At 37.8% G+C, this 21,041-nt stretch overlaps 1 protein-coding gene across 1 annotated transcript in view; it reads left to right on the top strand.

The window, feature by feature from the left end:
* FBXL4 (F-box and leucine rich repeat protein 4) overlaps positions 1-21,041 on the top strand; it is an 80,835-nt gene that overhangs the window by 6,081 nt on the left and 53,713 nt on the right. The window contains exons 2-3 of the mRNA XM_007464303.1: positions 10,163-10,280; positions 10,932-11,515. Coding sequence (XP_007464365.1) covers positions 11,004-11,515 — 512 coding nt within the window. The 5' untranslated portion in view covers positions 10,163-10,280; positions 10,932-11,003. The remainder of the gene's footprint in view (positions 1-10,162; positions 10,281-10,931; positions 11,516-21,041) is intronic.

Here is a 21,041-nt window from a genome sequence, read left to right as displayed (position 1 = left end):
GTGGGATCCTCCCGAAACGGGGCACGAACCCGCGTCTCCTGCATCGGCAGGCGGACTCTCAAGCACTGCGCCACCAGGGAAGCCCCTAGCATTTTTTTGAATTTTCATCAGCTTCAATCTCTTGAATTCACTTTATATAGATATTAGATTTCTTGCATCTGTGTTCCAGGTTACTTACTATTTTTTCATCTAGATTTTCAATTTATTTTGAACACCATGACTTTAATTTCCACGAACTTAAAAAAATTTTTTTTCTAAATTAGCTTGTACTTATTTTATGCATCCTGTGCCCTATTAATTCACACTACAGATAATAGTTATTATTTTAAAACTCTTCTGTTTTTTGCATTAACTTTTGTTGGAGACCACTTGCTCTAATTACCCAAGTTATTTCTGTCTTTAAGATGGCTAATTCTACTCATATATATAAATTCAGATCTGTAGTGACTGATTTGTTCCTGGTAGGGAATCTCTCTGAAGTCATGAAGGTCTCTTTTCTGGGCAGGTGGTCTCCAAAGGCCGGGTGAGTGGCTGGGGTTCTGAGATCAGGCTTTGCCCTGCGCATAATGAATGGGTAGGACATGCCAACTAGTAGATATCTTTCAGGGTGTGCTGGTCGAAAACAGACTAATAAGCTAGGATGCCCATAAACAAGCCGATTCTGGGATACCAAATCTCCAACTTGACTGTCTTGGTCCACAGCAAAGACTGAAAACAGAAGCATACAGAAGAGTTTCATTGCTGTAAAAATTCTTCTGCGTGACTGCTTTGTAGTCATTGGAAGCAACCCTGTTTTCTCCCCTAACTCCCTGGTAACCACTGATCTGCTTTCCTTCCCTATGATTTTGCCTTTTCCAGAGTATCATGTACATGAAATTAAACAATTAGGTAGCCTTTGTGTGTCTTCTTTCAGTCAAAAAATGCATTTTGAGAGTCATCTCTGCTATTGCCTGAATCCGTGACTCATTCCTTGTTATTACTGAGTAGTATTTCACTGGATAGGTGTACCACTGTTTAGCCATTTGCCTGTTGAAGGACATCTTGGATATTTCCAGATTGGAATGATGATGAATAAATCTGCTATAAGCATTTGTGTACAGGTTTTTGTTTAAATATAGGTTTTAATACACTTGGGTAAATACCTAAGAGTGGGATTGCTGGATGGTTTGGTAAGAGTATGTAAACTTTATAATAAACTGTCAGACTTTCCCAAAGTGGCTGTACCATTTTGTATTCCCACTGGAAGTGTTTGTAGCATCCAGTTTGATATCTTAAAATTTGAATGATCTGTATTTAACTGTTCCCAGATTTAAGATATTAAACACTATCTGTCTTAGGGTTTATTCTTTTGAAACTGCTCTTAAGTAAAGCATTTGCTAGGACACACAAAAATATGTCATAAAAGACAAATGATAAATTGCCCTTAAAAATTGAAAACTTTTCTCTTTAAAAGATATTATCAAATAGATGAAAAGGCAAGGGCTTCCCTGGTGGCACAGTGGTTAAGAATCCGCCTGCCAATGCAGGGGACACAGGTTCAAGCCCTGCTCTGGCAAGATCCCACATGCCGTGGAGCAACTAAGCCCATGAGCCACAACTACTGAACACGCGTGCCACAACTACTGAAGCCCACAAGCCTAGAGCCTGTGCTCTGCAATAAGAGAAGCCAGCACAATGAGAAGTCTGTGCACCGCAATGAAGAGGAGCCCCTGCTCGCCGCAACTAGAGAAAGCCCACTCACAGCAATGAAGACCCAATGCAGTCAAAAATAAATAAATAAAATAAATCTATAGGAAAGAAAGGGAAGCACAGACTGGGAGAAACTATCTGCAAAAGATATATCTGATAAAGATTGTATCTAGAATGTATAAAGAACTCTTACAACTCAATAAATAGTAAGAAAACAAAAAAACAATGAAAATGGGCAAAATAGACATTTCACTGAAGAAGATACATATGGGAAATAAGAACATGAAAAGATGCTCCACATCATTACTAGTCCATTGAGAAATGCAGACTAAAACCGTAGGGTATCACCATTCACCCACTGGAATGTCCAAAGACTGACAATATTAACTGTTGATGAAGATGTGGAGCAGCTAGAACTCTCACTTATTGCTGGTGGGAATGCAAAATGTTACAGCCATTTTGGAAACATTTTGGTCCTAGAAACAACCCAAATGTCTATGAGCAGGTGAATGAATATGTCTGTATAATAGATATGATTTAGCAAGAAAGGAACAAACTGTTACATGTAACAACAGGAAAAAAATCTCAGTTATGCTGATGAAAATAAATTAGATACAAAAGTACATACATATTTCACTTATATGTTAACTCTAGAATAAAGGACAATCTGATTTATAGTGACAGCAAGCAGATCAGTTTTTTCCTGGCACAGGGAGTGGATGGGTGATTGGGAGAATAGAGATATTCTATATCTCGGTCCTGGTGGTGTTTGCATTGGCATATGTCTTTGTCAAAACTTATTGAACTGTACACTTAAAATGGAGTACATGTTTTGGAATGTAAATTATACCCCAAAGTTAATTTAACAGTATTACGCCATTTTAACTAATGGCTCTTTTAGCTTGAATGGCTAGCAGTGACATACCTATGATCTTGTACTTGGATTTTTGTTAGGAAGGCCAAATAAATTCTGTATATTTTTATTAGGTAAAATGCTCTTTATTTTAATGTACAAATGTATAGTTAGTATTTGGCTAAAATAAATTCACATTTACTTTGTGGTTTTAATAGCTAGAGAGAGATTTTTTTCTCTCTTTAGTGTGTCCATTAAAATTATCTGCCACCAGATATTCCTAATTTTTAATACTGTAGGTTTTAGATAAATATACATTGTGTGTCGGCTAAATGTGTAGGGTTATTATAGTTCTTCCCATTCAGGTGGTTTATTCTTATTCATCATTAAACAATTAAGAAACATGTAAAATAGAGATAATATAGCATTAGTGACATTTGTAAGTAAGGTACTTTATAGTGTCATACCTGTGTAATTAGAAATTTGTCCCTCTTTGTCACTTGTGAGATAGTATCTTGGGTAGGAAGAGGGTTTCCAGATCTATTGTATCAGAAAATCACCATTTATCCTACAGTTGTGTGTGTGTGTTTGTGTTTTTAACATTGACTCCTTAATTCCTTTTTCGTTCTACTAAAGATTGCTTATGAAATATTTCGTAAGTTTAGATATGCTTGTTAAAGGCTAGGAAAGAAAGAGGAGAAATAAGACGTTCTGTAGAACGAACCATTGTCAATTCCTAGTTTAAACTGATTCTCAACCTCCTTTGTTTTTTGACAAGTTTATTCCTAGTTTCACTGGTTAGGCACTTCCTGCTTAGTCCTGACCATTTGCTCATTAACTCAGCAGAAATTTTGAAGAGCCCACTGTGTTCCATACTTTTTGTATTTTCGAAGCTGACCTTGATTCCTGGAAGAGAAATGGATACTGTTTACCTCTTTGGTTTTCAAGATTTTTCCCTGGCCTTTAGGTTTTTCTTCCTGGTTGGTTCCCTTGCCTTCTCCTTCTGCTTTATATGCCTGGATTTTCAAAAAGCCTTGAAGCTGGATAGGAGGCTCTCTTCTCTCTGTTCGTCCACATGGTTCAGTTAAGAACTCAACCTGTTTATTCTATATTGGGGCCTTGTTGATTAAAAACTATAGTCATAATAAAAATGTTTCAACTGGAGGAGAATTTACTTAGAGGAAGAGAGAGAAACATGAAGTTATAATATTCAACCCCCCATAGTCTCCTTCCTGACACTGTCATATTTTTTCAATATAGTACATTGTAAGTAATTAAGGGATGCTTTTGTTAAGACTTTGCTCCTCCCTATAGCATATCTAATACCTGAACAATATGAACCTGTCTTTTTACCCTTACTCTTATATTATTGCCTCTCTTGGCCTGTCTCTTTTCTTTTGCTTGAGGTTATCCCTTTTTTGTTTAAGAACTTCTTTTTCATCCACAGTTTTTCCAGTTCTCCATAATCACCGTATGGTCTTAACATAGATTTGGAGTGTTAAAAAAAAATCATCATATTTAAGAGAATAGCTTTCTTTTACCTCTCTAATCATCTCTTTCATGAATCTTTCTTTAATTTCAATCAGAGTTTCTTTGTGGCCAAGGTCAGGTCTTTTCACGTATTCAAGGCTGCTTTTGTACTAATAGAAATTAGTACAAAAAGTTACCACGGTTTTACATTCCCTTTGAACAGTAAAATTTCAATATATATACTATTCCTTATTGGAGGGCTTCAAGGAAGGTCATACATTTGATTCTTACCTATTGTGTTTCCGTTTTCCTTATCCATTTCCCCCCTCTTTTTCTCTATATCAAGATATGAAACTTTTTTTGCTTCATTTTTTGGTCTACATGTGCCTTGTATTGAAGGGTTTTATTTCTGTGTCTATTTTAAACTTATTTATTTTAATTCTCTTCTGCCATCTACTCTGCCAGTCTCCAGAAAAATGAATAAATGTTTATTGAATATATATAGGCATGTGCTAAGCCCTAAAGATGTAGTTCTAATTAAGACACGTTCTTAGAACTTGAGAGGTTTGTAGTCTAGTAAGGTAGAAAAAGTATCTCAGCATGTAAGAAATGGCACACGATATGTAAGAGCAAGGAAAAAGCGGATAGTGGATAAGGTCTGAACCTTAAAGATGAGTAAGAGGGTGCCAAGCAGAGGAAGAGCAAGGGAATTCCAGAGCCACGCAGCCTCAGTGGGAGACTTGAAGATGCTGAGGTGTGAAAGCACAAGTGCAGTTGAAGCCGTGGTAGAGGTTCTGGTGGGTCTACAGGAAGGGTGGGGTGTGTAGAAGTGGAAGGGACAGGGAGAAGACTGGTCCAAGGTAGGTGGGAGGTTCTCGTGTATCATGTTATCAAGAAGACAGCCTTCGTTTAATGGGACCTCTGTATATTTTAGAAGAATGAGGAGGGAGAAGGCCCAGAGAGGAGACTGAGAAGTTACCAGAGGGGTGGGGGGAGATAGGAGAGCATGTGGTGGCGTAGAAGCCTACAGGGGGCAGGCCAGGGAAGGGGGCTGGTTATGTCAGCTGCTGCACCAAGTTCAATTGTAATTCCATTCTTTTCTTGATTGATATTTTCCTCCATTCCCTCGTGTCTTGATGTCTAGACTCAACCAGAAAAGTCCTTTCCTTAAAGCAGTGTCTCTTGATCAGTTTCATCAGGATTCAGAAATGACAGCATTTAAAGTTCAGCCATTTTTTCTTGATCTGTTACCACATTACGCCTTCGGTGACATTTTGGTTAACATCCTGCAAGGCTGCCGAAACCCTCGTTTTTTTCTGTCACTTCATTGACACATCTCTTGTGGGCTATTTTACAAGTAAGTATTGTGTTATGACTTGCCTTCAGTGTAGGACTCTGCCTTTTTGCCTGGCCTTTTTATCTTTCCCATATCTTTTGACTTTAATATAAGTTGAGAATCCTCTTTGGAGTTTTAAACTTGTTTTCCAGGTTATTCCATCACACCATGAACCTAGGCTTTCGAGTTCATCCCAACTGCCTCCTTTTGTTGATTTCATGAAAAGCCCTTTTCCTTCCTCCTCTTTCCTCTGCCATCTTCTCTGCAGTTCCTGCCATCCTGCTTCTCTCCGCCTCATCGACTCCCCATCTCACTTCAAATCTCAGTAGTAAACATATGTTCTCCCTTGTCTATACCTCTTAATTTCTCTTTTCCACTGTTATTGCTTTCTCTGTAATTGTTCTCTGTAATTGTATTGTTTAACTTCGTTAAGCATTTTATAATATGAAAGATGTGGTTGAAAATAAACTTGTATTAAAATGATATCGTCGCATAAAGCAAGTTGTTTCCCAAGGTGTCTGAAAGTCTCCTGATGCGGGTTAAAATGGCTGTTGTTTTGTATTCCTTGATTGTGCTAGTATAAAATTTCAGTGAGTTGTGGGGAATTTCTTACTTCGTAATCATTGTTGACAATTGATTAGATAAAATAACTTGTAAAATGAAGATCACCCTATTTCTATTTCAGACTTTTTGTTAAATGGAAAATAATATTTTTATGTATTGTGAGAATCCTTAAAATTAATGTAGCTTTTTTTTGTTTTGCTCAAATGTTTTATTATAGTCAATATTATTTGAAAAGCACATTTAATATATTACAGACATTTCACTGTAAAAATGATCCTTGTATAATGTAGCTTTTTGAATGAACTGGAAAAGAAAGGTATATACCTCCCAAAAGGTATATCTTATAGTCACCCTCTTGGACAAATTTAGTGTACCAGACTAATATTTGTTTATTTGCACCAGGTGGGAAAAATCATTTTGTCTTTGAATTCCATTCTCCTCCTAAAGGGGAGTTATTGTATCTTTTGCATTTGGTTCAGTGCCTATTGGGATATTCACTGGTTATCACAGATTGCCTCAGTGCCTTGGCAAAAGTCCATATAGTACATGGACAATTTAAACTTCTGCATTGGTCGTTGCTGCCCACATGAGTCCTGAAACTGCGGCTCTATTCCCTTTTTCAGCTTCATTTCCCAGGGAAAAGTAGAGTGAGCTATCCTTTCTTCTGCATATGTTCGTCCCCACCCCGCAAATACTTCTATGTGTCATCTTAGTTGACTGGAAAGGAGTTTAGAATCAAGAAGGATGTTAACAATGGGTTTACACATTTCCCTTTTTTTATTTCTATGCCGTGTTTGTTTTCAAAAACAGGTTTTAACTTCATTACATTTTTCCAAATAGTATGGCTGGAAAAAGAATAAATATATTTGCTTTTCCAGTGCTTTTTTTTTTTTTAACACTGCTTTTCCTTCTTTTAAATTTTTTTGTCATTTTAGCTTTATCTCACAAAAAAATTAACTCTAAAGATTATTGTTATCCCTAGTTGGAAAAAAATCAAGCATCCGTTTACATTTCTCTTCTCCACTGAGAAGTTTGAGCGTCTTCATATGTAAATGTGAAAATGTAAACTTTATGTGTAAATGTAAACTTCCTTATATGTTATAAAGTTATAACTCACTTTTACATATGTTACTTCAGTGCAGAATTCTACTTAACTTTAACAACAGCTTAAAAATGATATTGCCCACACGACAGTCTTGCTGTTTTTGATATTATGCCATTATCTAGGATGGTAAAAGCTAGCTGGGAAACAGCTGTAAAGTTCGTGGCTTGGTAGGTCAAATAGAATTTGTCTTTCACAATTTGTCTCAACCTTTTTGCCAGGAGTGATTGTGAGTGTTCACATGAATGATGATATCTTATTTTGCAGATGTTTCTTTGGTTTTATAAAACTATTACTTTCTGATAAATGCAGCTTTATAAAGAAAGTAAAAGGAGCTCGGTTGCAGCAATTTAAAGACTGTGGAGAGAGAGGTGATGTCCATAGATTATACAGTCAGACCCATCCATCCACCTTGGCAGATGGGTTTCTGTCCTTCCCTTGAAGATTTCCAGGAATAAAACATCCACAGTCTTCCAAATTAGCTGAGCTCCACAGTCTTCCAAATTAGCTAAGCTGTCAATTGAGTTGGATACTTGTACATTATTCTTTATTTCATAAATTTCATTTTTGCAGTTTAAATTTGTTTCATTAATTTTCTTTTAAGAAAGGGATGGGCCAAGTAACTTCTTTAGAAAATTACACTTCTTAATTTACCTGGGGGCCTATTTTGAAATAAAGTGTATGTGGTAAAAGAAAGAGCTATTTCATTTCAGGTTTTGGTGTTAAAGATTTGATATTTGTGCATTTGTAAATTTTTTAATTTGACATATTTATACTTGTGGTAGGTGAAATGTTTGAATAAAGAGGTGATATTCTAGATAATTGTTTTCCCCACATTTATAACCTGTCCTATGCTTCAACACTTGGTGTTGTATGTCCTGAGGTGAATCTGATTTGTCAACTCATGATATGTCAGCATTAGAGCATGTGCTGCAGAAACTCCCTATTTATTTTAATACATGCTTTGTTAGTCTTTTCAGGAAAAGTCTTGTTCAGAGTGTTCTCTTATTTCTTGTTTTTAGGGTGCAAGTTCTTCCATTTAGTGTGTCTGCCTACTGACTGTCCATCCCTGTAGTTCATTTTCTTTTACGGTCTGTAAGTTTGTACTGTGATGCATCTTTAGTAAGGGTTTAGACAGTCTTGTGTTGTGGAAGCATCCCTGCAAAGAGGTTCACATCTGCCCCTACCAGTTCAGGACCACTCTTTCTTTTTAGATCTTTTGGCTTAGGGATGGTGTAGGGATTCTCAGCCATGAAGACAGTGTCCTATGCTTCAACACTTGGTGTTGTATGTCCTGAGGTGAATCTGATTTGTCAACTCATGATATGTCAGCATTAGAGCATGTGCTGCAGAAACTCCCTATTTATTTTAATACATGCTTTGTTAGTCTTTTCAGGAAAAGTCTTGTTCAGAGTGTTCTCTTATTTCTTGTTTTTAGGGTGCAAGTTCTTCCATTTAGTGTGTCTGCCTACTGACTGTCCATCCCTGTAGTTCATTTTCTTTTACGGTCTGTAAGTTTGTACTGTGATGCATCTTTAGTAAGGGTTTAGACAGTCTTGTGTTGTGGAAGCATCCCTGCAAAGAGGTTCACATCTGCCCCTACCAGTTCAGGACCACTCTTTCTTTTTAGATCTTTTGGCTTAGGGATGGTGTAGGGATTCTCAGCCATGAAGACAGTGTGAATTTAGGCCCACACTCTGCGTGGTACACGCCTAACAGGGTTCTGATTTCCCTCCGGTGACTTTCCACCACTGCCTAGGTTAATGTCAAGTGTACTTTGGCTTCCTGGCTGGTGAGCTAAGTTTTCGCGTTCCTGGCTTTACAGATAGGGTGATTTTTCCCTGAACTTGGCTTTATGAAGTTTCTTCCAAATGTGACCTGTGGCTTGAAATAACCTCTCTGCATGTTTGTTAGAAAGTCCCCTTATTACAACCACTAAGACACGTAATTGGTTCCCTGACTCATATTAGCTTCAGCTCCTGCTCTCTGCCCTTTGACTCTCCTCTTTGTTTCTCACAACTGTGGGTTTTCCTCACGTGTTTCTAACTCAGCTCTTTATTTACTGTTTTGCCGATTATATTTTTGTCAGGCGTTTCAGTGTGTTTGGATCTGGCTGGGATTCAGAGGAAGAGGATGCTGTTATCTAATTTTAAATTATTTTAGATTTGTATAAATTTTTTGTTTGCTCATCATCTTTCTGTCAACATGTGACATATTTTGTGCCTACTATGTACTGAGTACTTTGATAAATGAAATCTTTGGCTAGATTCCTTCCTTCAAGAAACTTGGTCCTAATGTAGGCCCTTGTGGAACAAGGGTATATATCTGATACAAAGGTGGTACCAGATAATAAGCCTACTTATGGAATAAAGTGGCTGGAAAAGGACTGTAGAGGTAGAGTTAAAGTAAAATATGAAGGGTGTTTAGAAAGTGAAAGAGTTTACTGCATTAGACAGAAAGAAATGGGTCTAGCTTGAGGAGAGCCTTGAAATGTCAAACCAAGGGATTTAGATTATATCTTGTACGTAAGAACAAAAAGCTGTTAGAGGTTTTGGGTTGGAGAGGCGTTTAATGTTTTATAATCTTAGTGTTAACGTTTTGCTCTACTAAAGAAAAGTTGTTTTATTTTCCTTCTTTTACTTAGGAGAAATTAAACTCAAGACTTTACAGGTAGAAAAATGAGTATGCTTGATTTCCCTGTTTGTGTAGACAAGAGATTACTAGTCAGTGCAGACAGGGGCCAGGCCTGTGTTGTAAACTAGTAGAGCTGGCTGGGAACAGGAGTGGCCACCAGGACTCTACTCAACAGGGTTTTCTTGATTGTTAAAGGTTGCAAACTCCTCCAAATTTTAAAAATCACTATTTGGTCCTAATATATCTGCTGGCATGGTTTGACCCATAAGCTATGGGTTTGCAACCTCTATATAAAAAGGGTTCATTAATAATATTTTTATTACATTCTGTCATAAAATTTTTAAAATATATTAATTATTCAAAATTGTCCACACAATTCAGAAGAATGTGATGTGTTCAATTTGAACGTTCTGTATCTAATAAGTAGCTATTTATCTTATGATAATAATGTTGTTGGGATATTTGACTTTCTAAGTCAGAAATAAGAATGTTTTCTAAAACTCTTGTCTTACAGGTAAAAGAATGTCATATTTCAACATTGGTACCTGAAATCAGAGTGTAATTGTCAGGCCACATGGATGAGTGCCAACCTTTGCATTTCTGGTGTGTATCCTGTGACCATTCTATCTGGGGTGAGTGATTTCTAAGAGTAGCTGGCAACAAACCAGATGCCAGCCAGCCATGGACTACCCTCACAAATAATGCTAGGGGTTATAAATTAAACACTGTCTGGCGATCTGTGATGTGTAAGGCAGCTAATATAGTTGGTCTGGATTAACTGTCAGCTCCAGAAATCTGTATTCCCATAATGTGAAATCTGTACTCAGCATGTTCGGAAGTGAGTCATAATTAACAATAGGGAATCATTTGTTTAAATGTGAAGTTATAAAATGCCTAAGATCCTTTTGGATTTACAGCAGTATTTTAGTGGTTCCCCATATATTTTAAATAATTTTAATTTTAAAAGTTCAAGGACTTAGTATTTCTTGAAGGATAGTTATAATTTTGCATAAAATAGGTTTTTTTGGGGTCATACATCTGCCATTGCCTTATAATAACAGTTTTGCTTCCCATATAGCATAAAATTGTATACATTTTCAGTATTCAGTTTTCTTAAAAGTACATTAGACAAATTATACCAGAGAGTCTCATTTACGTGAATGTTGTTTTTTTCAGTTTCATTCTGGGAAATTGCATTGGGTAAAAACCTGTTTATTACCTTATCCATGCATTTTTCTGTTTATTTAAATTATTTTACTTCAACAAGCCATTCATTTTTTTAGAACATCCTTCAAAGAGTTCACGCGTCTTACCGAGGACACCTGACCTTTTGAAGCTTCATAATTCACACCTAGATGCCACCAGTCTTTCCCATGTTAACAGTTCTGACTATGTTTTATTATATGTGCCTTCGGCGCCGAGCCAGGACAGCTACAAGAGGAGAAATGATGAACAGCCGTAGAACTATAGAAGCAAACAGCCGGACTTCCCCTCTCAATGCAGAGGTGGTCCAGTATGCCAAAGAAGTAGTCGATTTCAGCTCCCATTATGGGAGTGAGAATAGCATGTCCTATACCATGTGGAACTTAGCAGGTGTACCAAATGTATTCCCGAGTTCTGGTGACTTCACTCAGACAGCTGTGTTTCGAACTTACGGAACATGGTGGGATCAGTGTCCCAGCGCTCCTGTGCCATTTAAGAGGACGCCGCCTAATTTCCAGAGCCAAGACTATGTGGAACTTGCTTTTGAACAACAGGTGTATCCTACAGCCGTTCACGTTCTGGAAACCTATCATCCTGGAGCAGTCATTAGAATTCTAGCTTGTTCTGCAAATCCCTATTCCCCAAGTCCACCAGCTGGAGTCAGGTAAGACTCATTTTATAACGACCATGTTCTATGGCTGAAAGATTGTGGTAGTTTTAATACTGGAGGTCTTTTTTTCACTGGAAGCATTCTCTTAAGTCATTTAAACAAATTTGATTTTAAAATTTTTCCTTAGTTTTCTGATAGGGAAAGAAAGATCAGACATATGAAATGTAATGCATTCTTTATACCTATAAAACCTCACACCATAATAATCATGGATTGTGAGATTTGTGTGTGAATTTACTATAAATGAAAAGCACGATTTGAACTAATTGGGACATGGGCCAATCTGAGAAGTTAGTTGGAAATATGATTTCTAACATATTTTCAAACAGGCATCATATTACTGCTTTTAAATACTTTGAGTAACTCAAAGTCGACCTACAGAGTGACACTTTAGAGGAAGTCCTTAGGGGATTAGCTTTAATCTTAGGTGGATGTTTTTGTAACAAGTATATTCATTTAAAAATAAATGCTGGGGACTTCCCTGGTGGCGCAGTGGTTAAGAATCTGCCTGCCAATGCAGGGGACACGGGTTCAAGCCCTGGTCCAAGAAGATATCACATGCCACAGAGCAACTAAGCCTGTGCGCCACAACTACTGAGCCTGCGCTCTAGAGCCCATGAGCCACACCTATTGAAGCCCACGTGCTACAGTTACTGAGTCCATGTGCCGAGAGCCTGTGCTCCGCAACAAGAGAAGCCACTGCAATGAGAAGCCCGCACACCGCAAGGAGTAGCCCCTGCTCGCCACAACTAGAGAAAGCCCGCGCACAGCAATGAAGACCCAGTGCAGCCAAAAATAAATTAATTAATTAAAATAAATAAATGTTGCCTTAAGTATTCGTGCATTCTCCCTAAAGGCGCGCTCTCTCTCTCTCTCTCTCTCTCTCTCTCTCTCTCTTTCTCTCTCTCTCATTTCTGTAGTTCAGCCTCCAGATTTTTTAAAATATAATTATTTGACTAGGTAATATATTCACATGGTTCAAAACTCTAAAAATTACATAATGCAGTCTTGTATGTACCCTGTTCTCCATGTGCCTAGGATCCACCCCTCCCTCAAAGAAACCACTTTTATCCACTTCTTTGCATTGTTCCAGAGTTTCTTTATGCAAATATAAGCAAATACAAATGTATTTATTTTATTTTTCTTTATACACAAAAATAAGCACACTATTTGCATTATTCTGTACAGCATTTGTTTCACTTACTGGTGTATATTGTATCTTTTCATGTAAGTGCAAAGAGAGCTTCATTATTCTTTTCTACAGTTGCAAGTAATGCAGTGTATGTGTACCCCAACTTATTAACAATTCCCCTATTGATGGGTTCTTAGTTGTTTCGATACTTTTGCTATTATTAATATTAATGCAGTGAATAACCTTGCCATGAGTCACTTCGCATGTGTGCAAGTATATCTGTGGGATAAGTTGCCAGAAAGATTGCTGGGCCAAGGGTCTATGTATTTGTAATTTTAATACGTAGTGCCAAACTTCCCTCCAAAGAGGCTCTCCTATTTCTGTTCCCACCAGCAATGTATATGCATGCATGTTTTCCCGAAGCCTCACCTACAGAGTGTTTTAATAAATTTTAGCATTTTTGTCAATTTGTTAGGTGAAAAATATTAGGGGAAAAATGTTATCTCGTGTTAACTTTCATTTGAAATGCTTTTATCATCTCTGAGGTTGAATATCTTCTCATGTTTAAGAGCCATTTATATTTCCTTCTCCTTGAACTGTCTGTCATGTTATTTGTCCATTTTTCGAGTACTTATTGATCTTATCAGTTTTTAACCTTTATATTGCTTGATTCATTCATTAAATATTTGAGTGTCTACTATGTGCTAAAGCATTGTTCTGAGTATTGAGGATACATTAGTGAACAATGAACAAAACAGACAAATGACTTATGAGCGTATTCTAGCCCAAGGGCAGTCTGTGACACCTGTTAAACTGTAGGAGCCCAGCTGCCTGTGGAGGAGGAGTGAGGGCGCAGATCACGTTGCACGTTGCATCTAACACACTGCTTCCTTGAAGTCCCTGTCCCCTCAACTCCCAGGGAGCACCTCCCACTCTCCCAGGAAGCAAATGCAGAGTACAGCTCACCTCAAGCTGGAGACTGCTGGTATAATCTTTATGTGTTTTTATCAGCACGATTTTGATAATTCATTGTGAACAATATTATTAATGGGTCAGTTTTTTTTAAAAACAGGAAACCGGCATCCTTTAATATACAAGCTTTTTTTCCTGAGAGGAAAAAAAAGTACTTTGAGTAGGATCCTTTCTTATGTGAGAATTGTTTCATTGGACTCTGTCATTTTTTGCCTCTTTCCTACAAAGCTATCTAGTTTTTTTCTAAAAAGATGAACCAATATGGGGATAAGATCTATGCAACGTCTTTCCTCTGATCTAAAACTTAATGTCTGCATAACTGATTTTGAGTATGAATCATGCTCTTGGGTTCCTAGCTGAGAGCTGTAGTGCGTGATTGTGATCAAAGTGACAGCTTTATTTATAGATGTATCTCTACTTTGCCTAACTGATTTTTAGCCTTATTCCACAGAAAATACCATTAACTTTTAAGAGAAAAAGAAGCTAACCAATATATATTATTGCAGGATAAAAAAGGGCCTTTTAAATTTTACTGATTATGAAATCAGTTTCAGTGTTTAAAATAACTTGTTAGAAAATACCAAAAAAGAAAATATATATAAAAAACCCCCACAGTTCTTCTGCCCAGATTCAGTAACTGTTAACGTTTTGGTGAATTTCTTTAGACAATCAGAAACATTGATTGAACACCTTCTCTGCTCACTCACTGCCAGGAACAAAACAGAGCCAGACAGATGTGGGTCTTGTTCTTTGAGTTTTACAGGCAAGCCTGGAAGAGGGCCGTGAGATTGCAGGTTGCATGTGCTGGCAGAGGGGAACGCTTAACCTGTGGGGCTCCGAGAAGGCCTCCCAGAGGAAGTGACTTAACTGGGACCTGAGGGTTGAGTGAAGCTTTAGTTTGGGTAGGAATGGTGGAGAGAGAATACTACGTGCAAAGATGAAACCATGAGGTGAGATCTTGGTGTTCTAAGAAGTGAGAAAAGCCCCAGAGTGGAGGGAACAAGCTGTTGAAGGGCCACAAGCTTTGGGATTTCATAGAGCTCTTGGATGCAGTTTCCCAGAAGCAGACCTTGAGAGGACTGTTCCTCTATCAAAGGTTTGTTAAGGAAGTGCTCCTGAAGAAACTGGTAAGGAGCGGGGAAGATAAGGGAGTGGAGAAAGCACTGTAGGGAAGGGAAGAAATCAGGCAGGGATGCAAAGTCCTGTGAAATCCCAGTCAGTCTGGAGGCACAGTTGCCCGGAAGCTGGGCTCTGATGCTCCTGCCTGTCTGTCTTGGGCTGTGGGCTGGGGGAGTAGGAAGGGGAGATGGAAGTCTTCCAGGCACATGCCACTCTCAGGATGAAGAGGAGGCTCTGGGAGCCTATGTAGTTCTCTGTAGAAGGCTGCAGGTGGGAGCCCTTAGGAGCAAGCCCACACATCTGGGACATGGGCACCAGACCTACCAGGGGATCTAAGCAGAGCACAGGTAGAGAAAGTCAACTCCAATAAACCGGTAAACATAATGGTATTGATAATAAAAGTTAGAGAACTGATATAGGGTTGTCAGATTATTTATTTTGCTACCAACATCATTTTTCATCACTATCATTTCATAAATGATATACCAGTTTATACTGAGAAATTAGCATGCTCAGAATCTCGAATAAAGAGCGGTTGGCAACTCACATGTATATGTGTGCATTTCAGAGCGGTTGGCAACTTACATGTATATGTGTGCATATCTTTATATTTACCAATGTATTTTTTATTTTTCACATTTAATCATGGAAAGCTCTATCACACACTGTGGTTTAGGAACCACTGGACTGTACTGCCTATTACTTTAATTAATTGCGTACGGTTTTATTTCTCCCTTAGGAGTTAGCAAATAAGAGTGTGTTGGAGTAGCTCAGGAATTTATGGGAAATGAACTTGTCCCAGAACATTTAAAATTTAAAAGCAATCTTTCTCCATTTTGTCTGATTGCATTTCTTTGTTCAGTGAGTGAGGTAGGAAAGTTACAGGTAGTTCTGTAAGATATCAAAGTGTTGTGACTTCGGGCCTAGTGCTCTACTAAGAGAAAAGAAAAACGGTAGTATAGAGTGTCATGGTTCTGAGTATAAGATCTTAACAGATGCTTGTGTAAGAGTCAGAAAAAAGGCTAGTGCAGGGTTACACATGGGAAGAGAGACGGAAAAGAGGAGGAAGAGAATGACAAATTGAGGTCATATTAAGGAAGCTGACTGGAATGAAGCTATTTGGGGATAAAATTTAGTGGTATGGATTTTTTTTTGAGTGTTGAAAGCATTTTCACTACAGAATATTGAAGTTAAGAAGGCAGGGAGAAAGAAAGTGGCCGTCCCAGAAAGAATTTGTTGCCAAAGGAAGTTGCTTAAGCAATGATTTCACGAATTGGTCATAGTCTGGTCCCCTTGACTTTGTGAGTCAAGAAGCATGATTTTGTCATTTAAGTCAGAAATGATCAGACCCTTTATCGGTTAGTTCTTTTTAAAGCAGATGCCACTTTGTTAGTTACTATTAGAGACAGGCTGGGAAGCAGGGAGTGTTAGAGTACTTAATTTTATTCTAGTTTGTTTTCCTATTCTATCCCTTCACTTTCAGCAGGTAAAATGGAACAGTGTTGGCAAGAGAACTTTCTTTTTGCTGGTTACTAGTTGTGCTTACTAACTAGGAGGAATTTTGGTTATAGGGAAGCTCTTTGCATCCGTGTGCCTGGCTTCCAACCTGAATATGTTAGAAAACTTGCTTTCTCCGGTTTCCATTGATGAACATCTCTCTTCCTCTCTTGTCTACCTGCTGCTTCCTGGGAGCCCTAGAGAGATGTTCTCAGTGAGTAACAACAGGTCAACAGTTACAGAGACAGAGTGCTTTGTGTCCAAGCACTGGACATATAGTAGGCAATCAGTGCAATCAACAGAAGGAGAAATAAGTGGGCTGGTAAAGAGAATGCTGGTTGCCAACCCAGAATTAAGGGCTCCAAGTGCAGACAAAGCGCAGCCTGATAGGGATTCCATGCTGAATTTTGCACATGATACTGTAGATTTAAAATACTTACAAAGGACATTAGTGTTTGTCAAATTTGTCCAGTAGATGAATACAGTGTGTGGGCATATATAGTCAGCACATAAATGTGCAGACTACAAAGGCCATGACTTAAAGCAGTTTAATCTCATCAACACTGTTCTGGGTCTAGAGGATTAAGAGTCAGGGCTATCTCATGGAAAATTGTGTGTGTGTGTGTACACACATGCACGCACACATGCATTTGCTTATTTTCACTGACTAGTTTTTTAAATTCTGGCATGAATTTTCTAGAATAAAAAGAGATTGGCATAGGAAATATAGCCATTATTTTATAATAAACTTAAGTGAATATGTAAAAATATTGAATCACTATGTCGCACACCTGAAACTATTATAATATTGTAAATCAACCATACTATAATTAAAAAAAAAGATTGACATATTCTCTTGTTGGGTAAAGTAGATATCTTTCTCTTTCTAACTTTAAAATAATATATTCTAGTTCTATTAGAATTTTAAACAAAAACACCTAAATACAGATACCCCCAAATCAATTTGTATTGGTCTCAGAGTTAATGTTAATTTAATTCAACTGGCCACAGATCTATAAAATAATTTTTCAATCTTTTTACCACTTTTCTTTATTACTTCTTAGGCTATCAAGAAAAATCAAAATAAAATATAAATTAATGATACTTGAATTTTTTTATGTTTAGACATTTAAAAATATTTCTAATAACTGATTAGGTTTGATATTTTTCAACTTTATGCTATCATATTTAAACTTATATGTATAACTAAATATATAATGTTTATGCTATATAAAGTCAGAAGCAAAAATGATGCTAACATAGCATTAAACATTTAAACATGCTAGAAATGTTAAGGAAGTCATTTTAAAACATCATCTTAACCTTGTCCATTTTGCAAGGTAGAGAGAGAGAGAGGACTTTAGTAGATTAATACATTATTACAGTAGAATATTTCTGCTCTAATCAGTGCTTGGCAAGGGACCTGGCAGACGTGATTTCTATATTACATTTTCAGTGTTTCTGTTAAGGCTCATAAAAACTTCTAATTGAAGCTAAACAATAAAATAGGCTGCTTTAGTCCACATGTGTTGTGAACCAGTACAGGCAGTTATTTCACAGGGTCCTGAGTGATCCTTGTTTCTTGGACATGAGACATTCCTCCACCATCATTTCATGTCATTTTCCAGCAGCAACAAAAGGATGAGTAAAACCACAGTTTGAATTTTCTAATACCTTCCACCACTTACCCCAGGATTCTTGGAAATGTACTGTCCAAAATTAGGAATGCGTTTTCCCACGAGCATTGCTTTAAATGTTTCATACTTCTCTTCCTGTATGGCTAGCTCTATTTAACTGTGTGGATTTTCAGTAGAGTGTTCAAATCAATTCCATTGTTAGAAACCCTAAAGTTTTTTGCATTTAGGCTTTAGGGGCACTTCTTAGGTCTAGGCTGGCATTCCAAATTTGCTTTTCTGCCTTGTCACAGAAAGTGAGAAGATGCCCAGCTAGCTTTCCTTTCCTCCTTAAATCTGCCGCAACCCGCAGTGTTCCTTAGAACTCTTCCCCTGCCTCCCAAGATTGGATGTAGAGAGGGACCAGTCTCTCCATTCCTACTTTCACGTTGTCTCTGAATACAAATACTCACAGGTTCTTTATATGTTTGATGGGTCTTATTCCTAGTTTTCAGGAGAGAAGTAGCAAATCTAACAAATATGGGGTGATTATAAGGGTTCTGTTAATTGCAAAAGTCCTACTGTTACGGTTAGTGATATGTTTACTGGAATCCCATTGAGTTTCTGCCTTATGCTTTTATTCCTAAACGTAGAAATTAACCAAACTTCCCTTCTCCTGAGAGTGGTGCTATATGCCTTTCTTGCCCCCATCCTGGCCTAAAGACCATTATGGTACTTGTATGTCGATGACTTCTATAGTCTCAGCTCAGATTTCTCCCCTGAGTTTCCTACTCTTTTGTCTATTTCAGTTCCCTAAATGCCTTGCTGTAATCAGTTTTTACCTGGATCTCAATAGGCCATTGGCTTATCAAGAAAAAGAGGGAGAGACCGGGCTTCCCTGGTGGCACCGTGGTTGAGAGTCCGCCTGCCGATGCAGGGGACACGGGTTCGTGCCCCGGTCCGGGAAGATCCCACATGCCGCGGAGCGGCTGGGCCCGTGAGCCATGGCCGCTGAGCCTGCGTGTCCGGAGCCTGTGCTCCACAACGGGAGAGGCCACAGCAGTGAGAGGCCCGCGTACCGCAAAAAAAAAAAAAAAAAAGAAAAAGAGGGAGAGGACTCAAATCAATAAAATCAGAAATGAAAACGAAGAAGTTACAGTGGACACTGCAGAAATAAAAAGCATCATAAGAGACTACTATAAGCAATTGTATGCCAATCAAATGGACAACCTGGAAGAAATGGACAAATTCTTAGAAAGGTATAACCTTCCAAGGCTGAACCAGGAAAAAATAGAAAATATGGACAGACCAATCACAAGTAATGAAATTGAAACTGTGATTAAAAATATTACAACAAACAAAAGATCAGGACCAGATGGCTTCACAGGCTAATTCTGTCAAACATTTAGAGAAGAGCTAACACCCATCCTTCTCAAAGTCTTCCAAAAAAATTGCAGAGGAAGGAATGCTCCCAAACTCATTCTATGAGGCCACCATCACCCTGATACCAAAACCAGGCAAAGATGCTATAAAAAAACAAAATTACAGACCAATATCACTGATGAATATAGATGCAAAAATCCTCAACAAATACTAGCAAAGAGAATCCAACAACACATTAAAAGGATCATACACCATGATCAAGTGGGATTATCCCAGGGATGCAAGGATTCTTCAATATACGCAAATCAGTCAATGTGATACACAATATTAACAAATTGAAGAATAAAAAACATATGATCATCTCAATAGATGCAGAAAAAGCTTTAGACAAAATTCAATACCCATTTATGATAAAAACTCTCCAGAAAGTGGGCACAGATGGAACCCACCTCAACATAATAAAGGCCATATACGACAAACCCACAGCAAACATCATTCTCAATGGTGAAACTGAAAGCTTTCCTCTAAGATCAGGAACAAGACAAGGATGTCCACTCTCGCCACTGTTATTAAACATAGTTTGGGAAGTCCTAGCCACGACAGTCAGAGAAGAAAAAGAAATAAAAGGAATACAAATTGGAAAAGAAGAAGTAAAACTGTCACTGTTTGCAGATGACATGATAGTATACACAGATAGTCCTAAAGATGCCACCAGAAAACTACTAGAGCTAATCAATGAATTTGGTAAAGCAGCAGGATACAAAATTAATGCCCAGAAATCTCTTGCATTCCTATACACTAACAACGAAAGATCAGAAAGAGAAATTAAGGAAACAATCCCATTCACCATTGCAATGAAAAGAATAAAATACCTAGGAATAAACCTACCTAAGGAGGGAGAAGACCTGTACTCAGAAAACTATAAGACACTGATGAAAGAAATCAAAGATGACACAAACAGATGGAGAGATATACCTTGTTCTTGGATTGGAAGAATCAGTATTGTGAAAATGACTATACTACCCAAAGCAATCTACAGATTCGGTGCAATCCCTATCACATTACCAATGGCATTTTTTACAGAACTAGAACAAAAAGTCTTAAAATTTGTATGGAGACACAGAAGACACCGAATAGCCAAAGCAATCTTGAGGGAAAAAAACGGAGCTGGAGAAATCAGACTCCATGACTTCAGATTATACTACAAAGCTACAGTAATCAAGACAATATGGTACTGGCACAAAAACAGAAATATAGATCAATGGAACAGGATAGAAAGCCCAGAGATAAACCCACACAGCTATGGTCAACTAATCTATGACAAAGGAGGCAAGGATATACAATGGAGAAAAGACAGCCTCAGTAAGTGGTGCTGGGAAAACTGGACAGGTACATGTAAAAGAATGAAATTAGAATGCTCCCTAACACCATACACAAAAATAAACTCAAAATGGATTAAAGACCTGAATGTAAGACTGGACACTATAAAACTCTTAGAGGAAAACATAGGAAGAACACTCTTTGACATAAATCACAGCAAGATTCTTTTTGATCCACCTCCTAGAGTAATGGAAATAAAAACAAAAATAAACAAATGGGACCTAATGAAACTTAAAACCTTCTTCAAAGCAAAGGAAACTACAAACAAGACGAAAAGACAACCCTCAGAATGGGAGAAAACATTTGCAAAGGAATCAACAGACAAAGGATTAATCTCCAAAATATCTAAACAGCTCACGCAGCTCAATATTAAAAAAACAAACAACCCAATCCAAAAAAGGGCAGAAAACCTAAATAGGCATTT

The sequence above is a fragment of the Lipotes vexillifer genome, unplaced genomic scaffold (assembly GCF_000442215.2).
Source record: "Lipotes vexillifer unplaced genomic scaffold, Lipotes_vexillifer_v1.1 scaffold1073, whole genome shotgun sequence".
Classification (NCBI taxonomy): Eukaryota; Metazoa; Chordata; class Mammalia; order Artiodactyla; family Lipotidae; genus Lipotes; species Lipotes vexillifer.
This window is presented reverse-complemented; position numbering and strand designations above follow the sequence as displayed.